We start from the raw sequence: 13,413 nt of genomic DNA, 5'->3' as shown, positions 1-13,413 counted from the left end.
CTGTACCTCTAGGTCTACTCAGATAAATCGCCCTGCTATCAACCTTGATGTCGTGTAGAAAACGATCTGAAGCTAATAACGAACAGCAAAAGTTGATCGTACCACGCAACAGCTGGGAAATCTTGAAAAAATGAACATATTCGCTTCCAAAGAAACACCGACGAAACCAGCCTTTTACTTGTCCGTTTTGAAAGTAATGCGGAACACGTGAAAACCATTGGATCGCGAGTGCTATGTATTCCTTTGGAAACCTTCGATATATCCCGTGTGTAACAAAGGCGGCATTACTGTTCCTCGACGAGGAAGTACAACGAAACTCTCTACGTACGACTCACACTCTCGTAAACATACGTACGCACGAATCATGCTATAATTTGTTACACACGAGCATATAGTAATTTGCATTAGTGTGTACGGATATACATGGCATATTGTAGAATACAATTTCGAAGGACACCGATCACAATCGCACCATTTGCTTCCGTGAGAAAATAATTGATAGCGATTTAGACGCTTCATTTCTTCCACTTTCAGTATAAGATAGAGTATTTTCCTGCTATAAGAAAATAGATCCTATTTTTTTGCGCTTACTTACATATCGTATCGTAAGTTAACATATATGCTATATACTCGGGAACAAAAATGAGTTGTTAAATAAGTGGAACCAGCTCTATTGTTATATATTTAAAATTTACGTATTATATATCATTATAATATATTAATTATTTAGTAAAATATTGAAATTGAGATTTATATTTTTGCGTAAGCAAGCCATAGTTAGCGAAAATACATTGATACTTACATCCATCATTTATCTACATACTTTTGCCCAAACATCTAAAACGATGCTTCTAGAAGTCACTTTCATTGTTTCAAGTAATATAATTAATGTTTCCTCTAAACATTTGCCTCCATAAATAATCAACAAATAATAGCACATATAATCAATGTTTACACAAACTTCACACACGCACCACGAGCATCACCGTCGTGTATCCACAAAAAAATCAATCGTACATTGAATGGCGTCGTCCTGATGATGACGTTGCTCATACAACTGTACCTTTACGCTTACGCAGACGACGCTGTCGAATCTCGATCGGAAGAAATCGTACAAGCCGTCTAGAATCTACTCTGGTATTAGCCTTGAGGACACTTAGCAGGATACTCACAATGAATCGTGGAACTTGACGTACCACGTGACAGAATGGAAATTTCTCTCGATGAATATATTTAATTTCAAAGAAATACGACAGACACCAAACTTCTTATTTGTCCATTTTGAAAGTAACGCGAGGCACATGAAGACCATTTTATCGCGAGTGCTATATATTTCTTTCACCATCCTCGGCGCATTGCTAGCGAAGCAAAGGAAATATTTCTGTAATTCGATGAGGAGGAGCGAAATTTTCTCTAATGTACGACTTAAACTTCCACAAACATACCTACGTACGAAACATGTTATAATCTATTAAACATAAGTACGCAATAATTTGGATCGTTGTATGCGAATAAATAAGAAATTTTCCAAAGTGCAATTTCGAGAACGCCGATCACCATTTCCTGCGAATATAATCGATTCCAATTTAGATGATTCGGTTCGGTTCTTCCACTTTTCTTATAAGAAAGGGTAGCTTCTTACTATAAGAAAATAGATCTTTGTCTTTACATTTGCTTACATAACGTTGAAACTCTAGCTTGACAGTTTCCGATGAACGATGAATATCCTACGAAAACGCAGATCAATTTTCGAAGCGAATGTATAGTGTAACAGCTTACTATGGAAGTTGAACATTGTTTGAAAACACGGTCTAATTTGCAAAACGAATGGCGTTGGACGACAGAAGCAACGTATTAGTTATTAATCGTGTAGAAGCATGACGATGATGTATTTATCGACGATGTAACCCCTCATTGGAATTTTCTTGGAAATGTGCTTACTGTACGGTAGATAATTGAGCGATTATGGTAAAATAAAAGAAAAGCCGGAAAATCGAAACACAATTCGTGAGCATAAGGAAGAAAGGAAAGGGTATGCATACACGAATGCGCGGAATTATTTGTCGATCTTCACCTTGCGAGGATGAAGGCGAAGTCGAATAAAGATTTCGCTTACGCGATGGCTCCGTTCAAGATCCTATCGTGGCCTGTTGGTACCTGGCCTCTTCAACACTATGATATCTTTTCCGCTATACGTGCCGTAATCACGAGTTTTCTTCTGGTATGAAACTCATATTATTTTGTTTGGAAGTTAAGGTGTATGTATACTGAGGAACAAAAATTGAGTGGACAAATAAGTGAAACTAGTCCTAGTGATATATATTTAAATTTTATTTATTATACACCGATGTGCAAAATTTCTGAACAGCTGAAATTGACGCGTTTAAAAATTCTTATTCTTTTATAGCTACTAATGATAGCGATCGTGCAATCGGAGATGTATTTAGACACCAGCGACGCTGAGAAGAATCTGGACGCCGTAGTAATACTAACTTGCGGCTATTTGGCAGTGTCAAAGGTCCTGCAGTTTCGTATTCACCCTGCTGGCCTTATCTCAAATTTTACCTCGGCAGTTAAGGATTATAAGGAATTGAATGATCAAGAAAAACGAGCGATAGTACGAAGACACGCTTACATGGGCAGAGTGGCAGGTATCAGTGGGGTACTTTTCGCATATTTCAGCGCAACTCTCTTCACGACTTTGCCTATGCTGGCTGCAGAGGAAATGAAAGATATAGTTAACGCAACGGAAGAACATATTCCGGAATATCCTATACCTTCCGAAAAAGTAGTGGCACTTGTAAAAATACCGGAAAATTTATACTTCATGGTTTTTATCGTAGAGTACTTGATGCTGCTGTTAACGAGCAATGGAAATCTAGGTAATGAATCGTCGTGTCATACGAATTACTCATTGTCAGGAGCCATGCCAATCAATTCCACAATTTAAAAAATAAAAGAGAATGATAAATAGGAGCACCACTTGTTCTATATACTTTGAAATTATAATCCACAGCCGTATATTCTCTGTTAGTAAAATATTGAATAATATATTGAATTATATTGAACAATTATTAATTTTGAACTATGAAGCTAGCAACTTCATACCCAGTGGAATTCGTCAGTTTGGCTTCTGAGAGGCTAAATTACTACTATTGTCTCAGCGTAGCTCAAAGATCTTGTTTATTTATTTTCAAATATGAATTAGGAAACGATTCCTTGTTTTTCGGTATCACTTTTCACCTGTGCGGTCAAGTAGAAATTCTGAAACTTGATTTCAAAAGACTACGAAACGAAAACGAAAGAACAAAGGAACGTTTCAGCGTATTAACCAAGAGGCATGTTTACTTACTGAAGCTGGCCAAAATGCTGGACGATACGATCAGCTCTATCTTGGCCGTGCAACTATTCACGAGTTGTATACTTATTTGTACAAGCGGTGAACATTTTTACATCTCTTGATAAAATGACATTAAATGGCATAAATTTATCTAAATACGATGAACGTGTTGGAATGATTTACGCCTGCTTTCAGGACTACAGTTCATCATCGCTCTGAGTGTTGGAAACATCGTCATGACGATAAAAACGTTTTTAGTACTGAACACTCTATTGGTGCAATTATTTGCATACAGCTACGTGGGCGATTATTTAAAGCGTCAAATGGAAGGCATCGGCGACTCGATATATTCCTGTAGTTGGTACGATATACCGAATAGTGTGGCAAAAGATATTATTTATGTTATTATGAGAACTCAAGATCCAGTTTACCTGAAGGCTGGAAGATTCTTTATTGTTAATATGGAAACGTACATGAGTATTATGAAAACTTCTATGTCGTATCTCTCAGTTCTACGGGTAATGATAAGTACTTAAGGCCTTGTATAATATCGAAATGGAGGGGGGTATATTTATCTAATAAAGCTCAACAAGATATGTAATATACTTTTGATGACTAAATATTTATTACAAATACTCAGAATCAAATTGGTCGAATGTGCGTAATGGATGGTCTCGGTAGTCTCTGTCGTAGTCAATAATTCGTGAAATGCCGGAAAACATTTGAAATATATGTATATGTACATGATTATTACATTGGCACTTGTAGCTTCAAAACTCAATCGCTTTGGCATTTGAAAGGCTTCGTAACCGATAAGTTTAAGTCAGCCTTTCGTTTCTATTTACGCGTTATTAAATCTTTCAGTCGACGGAAGACTTTAATTCGGGAATTAAAAAATTTCAAATCTCAATAACGCACTGATATAGATCAATAAAATTAATATGAAAAATCGAAAATTTGTTGCTTATTTTTGTTAAAGAGTAAAATAAAGACATTCTTTAAATTATACGAAATAAAATTCATATAAAAGCAGGGTCAGGTACAATTAGTCTATTACCTTGATCACCAAGCCAAGTTCCATGTTCCTGAGCTACCTCAGCACGAGAGACGACATCGGTGCAGTGAAAAAGGCAGTCCTGAAGGTGAACTGACTCGCAGAGCTGTACCTCTAGGTCTACTCAGATAAATCGCCCTGCTATCGATCTCGATGACGTGTAGCAAACGATCTGAAGCTAATAACGAACAGCAAAAGTTGATCGTACCACGCAACAGCTGGGAAATTTTGAAAAAATGAACATATTCGCTTCCAAAGAAACACCGACGATACCAGCCTTTTGCTTGTCCGTTTTGAAAATAATGCGGGACACGTGAAAACCATTGTATCGCGAGTATTATGTATTCCTTCGGCGACCCTCGATATATCCCGCGTGTAACAAAGGCGGCATTACTGTTCCTCGACGAGGAAGTACAACGAAACTCTCTTACGTACGACTCACACTCTCATAAACATACGCATGCACAAAGCATGCTATAATTTACTACACATGAGCATATAGTGGTTTGTATTAGTATGTACGAATATACGTGTCATTTTGTAGAATACAATTTCGAAAGACACCGATCACGATCGGGTCATTTGCCTGCGTTGAAAATAATCGATAGCAATTTAAACGTTTCAGTTCTTCCACTTTCAGTATAAGATAGAGTATTTTCCTGCTATAAGAAAATAGATCTTAGCTCTTCGCGCTTACTTACATATCGTTCTAACTGATAGTTTCCGATGAATATCTTCCGTATCAGATCAATTTTCATAGCGAGTGTACAGTTTAATAACTGATTATGAAAATTGAATATTCTTTCGAAACACAATCTAATTTTTAGAAGAAATGACGCACGACGACAGAAACCATCATACAGAAGTATGGCAATAAAATATTTATCTAGAAAGCAACCGGTCCACTGGAATTTCCTTGGAAATGTGTAATAGACGTAGAAACGATAACCTAGTGGACGATAGGTAATTGAGCGATTACAGTTGAATAAGACATAATACGAGAAATAAAAATACACAATTTGTTACTATGTAGGAAGAAAGAAACGAAACGTATTCATGATTACGCGAAATTGTTTGTCTACATTTTGTGAGGATGAAGGCATCGCGCAGTAAAGACTTTGCTTACGCGATGACTCCGTTGAAGATCCTGTCGTGGCCGGTTGGAACCTGGCCTCTTCAAAATTACGATATCTTCTCTGCTACGCGTGCGATAATCGCAATTTCACTTTTGGTATGAAACTTTTCTCATTCTGTTTCGAAGTTAACATGTATGCTATATACTCGGGAACAAAAATAAGTTGTCAAATTAGTGGAACTAGCTCTATTGTTATATATTTAAATTTTACGTATTATATATCATTATAATACATTAATTATTTAGTAAAATATTAAAATTGAGATTTACATTTTTGCATAAACAAACTATAGTTAGCGAAAATATAGTACGTTGATACTTATATCCACCATTTATCTACATACTTTTGTCCAAACGTCTAAAACGATGCTTACAGAAGTCACTTTTAGTTAATTTCATAATTATTGCAGCAGATTAAAAAATGTCGTCCTTTTCTAGCTATTAATGTTAACCATCCTGCATATTGAAATGTATTTGGATAGCAGCGATGCCGAGAAGAATCTAGATGGTCTAGCATTAATTACTTGCGGTATTTTGGCGGTATCAAAGGTCATCCGTTTTCGTATTCGGCCGGGTGGCCTTATCTCGAATTTTACCTCGGCGGTTAAGGATTATGACGAACTCAGAGATCAAGAGAAACGAGTGATAGTGCGAAGACACGCTTACATGGCCAGACTGGCGTGTGGCAGTGTGATATCTTTCGCGTATTTCACCTCGACCATTATGATGACTCTGCCTATGCTGGTTCGAGAAGAAGAGGAAGATATTGTTAACGTGACAGAAGAAAGTACACCAGGCTACCCTATACCTTCCGAGTATGTAATGGAAATTATACAATTGCCGGACAATTTGTATTTCATCGTTTTTATCGTCGAGTACTTGATGCTGATATTCCTGAGTACTGGAAATCTAGGTAATGAATCATCCTGTCATACGAATTAGTCACTATCAGAAGCCATGCTAATCAACTCCATAAGTTGAAACGTAGAGATGAATGATAAGTACGAGCATAATTTGTCGAAAGGTGATCTGCAATTGTAATTCCTTTGCTTATGGCGATAGAAAAAGGAAGTATTGGACGATAATTTCGAGGGACACATGATCTGAAATGAATAATTTTCATATAAGTGATTATGTGACAGAAATACAATGATCAACCTCATTTCCCGATGAAAATGTTGATGGTATACGACGTCTTTTTTTATTTATATTGATCCCTTACAATAATCCCCTAAAACTTGATGTACGAATTTTACGCCACTTCACTTATACATATAGATATGGCACATTAGATCAAATCAAAGTATATGGTGAAAAAATTTTACTATTGAACTTGAACCTCGTGTGTACGTAGCGTGTGTTTGGCATGTGGATTAATATTCATTTAATGTACGTTCAAAATAGTGTTAAAAAAAATGAACTACGAAAGTAGTGTTTAAAACGATTAAAACGATAAATGAGTAACTCTAAAAACGATTATAACACTAGCCGGGCTGTAATTTTTGTTGTTAAAATATAGAACATCGACTATTCGTTTTGAGCGATGATATTAAAAATTTGAAGCAGAATGGAATTGATTAGTCTGGGATCTGAATGGCCTAAAATACCAATACGTGCTCATAGTAGGTCAAAAAATTCATTTATTTATATTGAAATGTGAATTAGGGAGCGATTCGTTGTTCTTCGGTATCATTTTTCACCTGTGCGGTCAGGTAGAAATTTTGAGGCTTGAGTTCAATAGGTTGAACAACGAGAACGAAAAAGCAATGGAACATTTCATCTCATTAACCAAGAGGCATATTTACTTGCTGAAGTTAGCCAAAATGCTGAGCGAGACGATAAGCTCCATCTTGGCTATGCAACTATTTTCGAGTTGTATACTTATTTGTACAAGCGGTGAATATTGTTACATCACTTAATCGAACAACGCGAAGCACAATGGCATAACTTTATTTAAATACGATTAATGTATTATGATGATTTGCATCTGTTTTTAGGACTTCAATTTATTATCGCTCTGAAAATTGGAAACATCGCCATGACAGTAAAAACATTTATAGTATCGAGCACGTTACTGCTGCAATTATTTGCATACAGCTACGTGGGCGAATACTTAAAGCGTCAGATGGAAGGCGTCGGTAACTCGGTGTATTTCTGTAGCTGGTACAACATACCGAAATGTGTGGCAAAAGATATTATTTATATCATTATGAGAGGTCAAGACCCAGTTTTCCTGAGGGCTGGAAAATTCTTTGTTGTTAATATGGAAACATACATGAGTATTATAAAAACTTCTATGTCGTATCTCTCAGTTCTACGGGTAATGGTAAATGCTTGAGGCCTTGTATAATATAGAAATCTAGGAAGTTATGTTAATCTAATAAAGCACAATAAAATATTTAGTATTATAAAAACATTTGATGATTCAGTATTCATTTCAAATGCTCAAAATCAAATTGATCGAATGTGCGCAGTGAATTGGCTCAATAAGCTGTAGTTAATAATTCGTGCAATGACCGGCAGAAGATACAACAGTGTCGTTTATGTATCGTAGTATCACCACGAGTCGAAAACGTTTGAAATATATGTATATGTAAAGACACAATTAAAGAGATGGTATATAAATACAGATATAATTATGGTAATTAATGACAGGTTGTTTGGTGACGTACTGAAATTAAATGCTGTTTGCCTGTAAAAACTGGTATATATTATTCGTTCGCGTTCTATCTCCATATTTTTCATATGAATATGGAATTGGCTATTGAACATATTCTCAATCACAAAACACTATGTTTGGAATTTCTTGGAATATAAGTAGATTAGGAAGGTATCACTGGTTTTGGAACGAATAACTTAGAAGAAAATTGAAATTGCTTGGTTATCTTATCGCGTCTAGCGATGGGACATATTACTTATCCCATGAATCGATAGTATCTGTACAAACGGTCCGTGTTTCCAGGCGCTGTACAGCGGAAAGCGTGTAATCAGCGGCTGAAGAAAGTTGAGAGACGAAATTTATATAAAAAAAATGCTCAATATATTCTAATTTCGTCATGGTACAATGGCATACGGAGGGAACAACGTCCTCTGTGCATTAAATGCGGATATTGCAATAAATATACATGTACATACCAACAAGCTTGAAAACACGCTGACATTTCGAATTCTGCTACGCCTCGATATCTGTCAGGTCAAGTAAGCATCGATGCCACACTAATGACAGACAATCAGATGGAGACACGCACAACACCTTAGTCCACAACAACAACCAGCAGTTCGTTCTGTTCGGATGAACGTGAATTCAAAGTTGCTGCAGCGTAGGGTCGGGAATTCGACCTCAGCAGTGATCGATCTCGTCACAAACTTTCCGTGATGTGTTCGTATCGTTCGCTACAAATTTTAAACTGCACACTCTGAACACAGAACACTGACGTCTCAATCACACTGGTTGATGCGTGGAAAGGAAGTGCGAACGGCCAACTGCACGTGTCTGTCTCACGAAATCGTTACAGCTGTACACGGCGGTTATTTGTACGGTGGTTTGCTGTGCGGTTTATACCCGTAATACTTTGGTTTGAGATACGTACGTAGCGTGGACACGAAAGGCGGTTTGATTTCCGTACCAAGTCGGTTACAAATTCCCGTCTACGTACCGTGTTTCGTTTGACAGATGCTTGATCTGCGTGTAACTACGTATACACAGTGCTGCTGTCGGTATCGCTTCCAGACGTGCAATGCCGGCATTGTGGATCGCATTCAATTCTCTCGAATAGTATCCAGTGGGGATCGACGAGCACGCATCCTTACGTAGTGGGGCCCCACTCACCACCCACTCCGTCACCGATTCTTCAGGAGGATCACGCGAATCGGGGAGCTAACATGGTGAGAGAGTTGTTACGATTGCGACATACTTCCACTGTTCGATGAATCTGCGTATGTAACTGATGTGGTTTTAAGCTGATGTTTAATGATGTTTAATGATGTTTATGATGATGTAATTTTATAGGACTATATATGATAATCCAGTTCACCTTTAACGCAAGAACTGTTGACGATCAAGATATAACACTTGTACCAAGGAAATGAAAATGGCAGATACACGAAAACAAACATAATTCAAAAGGCAAACTTTTGTTCATATATTGTATAGAAAATTGCAAAATTGCAAAGAGTTATGTGAGTGTGTATTTACGAAGAGTATGAAGTGAATTTCATATAAAAATATGTTCACGTATAAACGATGTATTACCTTGATTACGAAAGCAGATTTCTTGCTGCTGGTCTGTCTGAACACGAGTGACAACGTAGGCAGTGCATTGAAAGGCGTCGTCCTGATGATGACGTTGCTCATACAGCTGTAGCTTCACGCTTACGCTGACGACGCAGCCGAGACTCGATCGGAAGATATCGTGCAAGCCGTCTGCAATTCGCCGTGGTATCAACCTCGAGAGGACACTTCGCAAGATACTGACAATGAATCATGGGAGCTTGTTATACCACGTGACAGAAGAGAAATTCTTCTCGATGAATATGTTCACTTTCAAAGAAATCAGAAAGACAGACACCAGACTTCTTATTTGTCCGTTTTGAAAGTAACGCGAGGCACATGAAGACCATTTGATCACGAGTGATATGTATTCCTTTCGACATGCATTGATAGTATCGCACAGGCGCTATTATTGTAATTCGATGAGGAAGAACGAAGTTTTCTCTAACCTATGACTCAAACTTTCATAAACATACTTGCGCACGAAACTTGCTATATATTATTATACATGAGTGTACAACGACTCGGATCAGTATGTGTGAATAAATAAGAAATTTTCCAGAGTGCACTTTTAAGACAAACTGATTGCAATCGTCCCATCGTTTGAGTTGAAAATAATCGATTGCAATTTACTCGTTTCAGTTTTTCTACTTTCCTTATAAAAAAAAAGGGTATCTTCTTGTTATAAGAAAATAGATCTTCGTTCTTCCCGTTTCCTTATCGCTTACATATCGCTGGAACCCTATTCTGATATTTAGCTGTGAAAGTTGAATATTCTTTGATAACATTCCAATTTTCGAAACGCATGATCTTCTTAAGAATTTATCGTATAAGTTGGATATTGTCTACAAATACAGATCAATTTTTAAAACGAATGGTGCTATTCGACGGAAACCGCGGTATTACCCGCACAGAAGAACAATAATAAAGTATTCATCTACGAAGTAACTCCACTTTCTCACTACAATTTTCATGGAAATGCAGCAGAAGTGGTAACTTACTGGACGGTGGATAATAGAGCAATTACAATAGAATAAAAGATAAACCGAGAAATAAAAACACAATTCGTAAACATGTGCGAAGAAGGAAAGAGAAGGTATTCACGATTGCGTGGAGTTATTTGTCAATCTTCGTCCAGTCAGGATGAAAACGTCGACGAGTAAGGACTTCGCTTACGCGATGACTCCGTTGAAGATCTTGTCATGGCCTGTAGGTACCTGGCCTCTTCAAGACTACAATGTCTTTTCCGCTATACGTGCCACAATAGCGACTTTTTTCTTGGTATGAAACTCACGCTATTATTCTGTTGCAAAGTTAACATGTGTGTTATCCATACGAGAACAAGCATGAGTGGACAAATAGGTGAAACTAGTTCTAGAGTTATATGAAGTTAAATTTTATATATCATAGTATACACAAAGAGAGAAATTTTTTTCTTGAGAAATAAATATTTCTATAAATTAGAATTAGAACATTTTAGAGAAATTTAGAGCAAAGAAATTGTGTAAACAATAGAGAATTCAAAGATAGATTGAAATAGCCAATGTTTCCAACTTTATTGATTTTTTTATCTCCCAATTTGTACACTTAATCAGTACGGTTTCCGAACAGCTGCATTTGACGCGTTTGAAGATTGTCGTTCTTTTGCAGCTACTAATGGTAACGGTCGTGCAATCGGAGATGTACTTAGACAACAGCGACGCCGAGAAAAATTTGGATGGACTAGTACTTATTACCTGCGGCAGTTTGGCAGCGTCAAAGATTATACAGTTTCGTATTCGGCCTGCTGCCCTTATCTCAAATTTTACGTCCGCGGTTGAGGATTATATGGAATTGCGAGACGAAGAGAAGCGACTGATAATGCGAAAACACGCTTATATGGCCAGAGTGGCCAGTGCCAGTGTGATATGTTTCGCGTATTTCAGCTCGATTCTTTTCATAACTGTGCCTATGCTGGCTGAAGAGGAAGAGAAAGATATAGTTAACGTAACGGAGGAAAGTATAACGGAGTATCCTTTACCTTCCGAAAATGTAATGGCAGTTATAAAAATGCCGGATAATTTGCATTTCATTGTTTTTATCGTCGAGTACTTGATGCTGCTATTCCTGAGTACTGGAAATATAGGTAATTAATCGTCCTGTTATACGAATCGGTCAATATCAGAAGCCATGCTAATCAAGTTCATAAATTGAGATGTAGAGACGAAGTTCGAGCATAAGTTGTCGAAAGGTAATTTGCAATTACAATTCCTTTGCTTATGGCGATAGAAAAAGGAAGTATTGGACGATGATTTCGAGGGACACATGATCTGAAATGAATAATTTTCATATAAGTGATCCCTTACAATAATCCCCTAAAACTTGATGTACGAATTTTACGCCACTTCACTTATACATATAGATATGGCACATTAGATCAAATCAAAGTATATGGTGAAAAAATTTTACTATTGAACTTGAACCTCGTGTGTACGTAGCGTGTGTTTGGCATGTGGATTAATATTCATTTAATGTACGTTCAAAATAGTGTTAAAAAAAATCAACTACGAAAGTAGTGTTTAAAACGATTAAAACGATAAATGAGTAACTCTAAAAACGATTATAACACTATCCGGCCTGTAATTTTTGTTGTTAAAATGTAGAACATCGACTATTCGTTTTGAGCGATGATATTAAAAATTTGAAGCAGAATGGAATTGATTAGTCTGGGATCTGAATGGCCTAAAATATCAATACGTGCTCATAGTAGGTCAAAAAATTCATTTATTTATATTGAAATGTGAATTAGGGAGCGATTCGTTGTTCTTCGGTATCATTTTTCACCTGTGCGGGCAGGTAGAAATTCTGAGGCTTGAGTTCAATAGGTTGAACAACGAGAACGAAAAAGCAATGGAACATTTCATCTCATTAACCAAGAGGCATATTTACTTGCTGAAGTTAGCCAAAATGCTGAGCGAGACCATCAGCTCTATCTTGATTGTGCAACTATTCACGAGTTGTATACTTATTTGTACAAGCGGTAAACATTCTTACCTCACTCGATAAAATGACGCGAAGCACAATGACATAAGTTTATTTAAATTTAATTACTTTATTATAATGATTTGCATCTGTTTTTAGGACTTCAATTTATTATCGCTCTGAGCGTTGGAAACATCGTCATGACGATAAAGTCATTTATAGTATCGAGCACGCTACTGCTGCAATTATTTGCATACAGCTACGTGGGCGAATACTTAAAGCGTCAGATGGAAGGCGTCGGTAACTCGGTGTATTTCTGTAGCTGGTACGATATACCGAAATGTGTGGCAAAAGATATTATCTATGTCATTATGAGAACTCAAGATCCAGTTTTCTTGAAAGCTGGAAAGTTCTTCGTAGTCAATATGGAAACATATATGAGTATTATAAAAACTTCTATGTCGTATCTTTCAGTTCTTCGGGTGATGGTAACTACTTGAGATCTTGTGTAATATATATGTACTTCTACGAAGCTATATTATTATAGCAAAGCACAATAAAGTATTTAATATTATATTTTTGATGATTCAATATTCATTTTAAATTCTCGAAATCAAATTGATCGAGTATGCGCAGTAAATCGTTTCAGTGGT

General features: G+C 36.8%; 2 protein-coding genes, 1 long non-coding RNA gene and 1 pseudogene across 3 annotated transcripts; 3 read left to right on the top strand and 1 right to left on the bottom strand.

Moving 5' to 3' along the window:
- The first annotated feature begins 2,083 nt into the window (after positions 1-2,083).
- LOC117166378 (uncharacterized) lies at positions 2,084-3,876 on the top strand (annotated as a pseudogene).
- A 1,611-nt stretch (positions 3,877-5,487) lies between these two features.
- Positions 5,488-7,867, top strand: LOC117166285 (odorant receptor 4-like). Its single transcript, XM_033350134.2, has 4 exons — positions 5,488-5,625; positions 5,968-6,442; positions 7,195-7,425; positions 7,527-7,867. Exons 1-4 carry the CDS (start codon positions 5,488-5,490, stop codon positions 7,865-7,867), a joined length of 1,185 nt encoding a protein of 394 aa, XP_033206025.1.
- A 1,516-nt stretch (positions 7,868-9,383) lies between these two features.
- On the bottom strand, positions 9,384-10,158 carry LOC117166294 (uncharacterized). Its single transcript, XR_013060152.1, has 3 exons — positions 10,005-10,158; positions 9,782-9,952; positions 9,384-9,461 (listed from the first exon to the last, which is right to left on the bottom strand). It is a non-coding gene; the product is annotated as an uncharacterized LOC117166294 (long non-coding RNA).
- Positions 10,159-10,202: 44 nt separating this feature from the next.
- LOC117166284 (odorant receptor 4-like) lies at positions 10,203-13,334 on the top strand. The gene is made up of 4 exons (XM_033350133.2): positions 10,203-11,080; positions 11,450-11,924; positions 12,588-12,818; positions 12,920-13,334. The coding sequence occupies exons 1-4, from the start codon at positions 10,943-10,945 to the stop codon at positions 13,258-13,260; spliced, it is 1,185 nt and encodes a 394-aa protein (XP_033206024.2). The 5' UTR covers positions 10,203-10,942; the 3' UTR covers positions 13,261-13,334.
- Positions 13,335-13,413: the final 79 nt, after the last annotated feature.

Source organism: Bombus vancouverensis, chromosome 15, assembly GCF_051014615.1.
Source record: "Bombus vancouverensis nearcticus chromosome 15, iyBomVanc1_principal, whole genome shotgun sequence".
NCBI lineage: Eukaryota > Metazoa > Arthropoda > Insecta > Hymenoptera > Apidae > Bombus > Bombus vancouverensis.
This window is presented reverse-complemented; position numbering and strand designations above follow the sequence as displayed.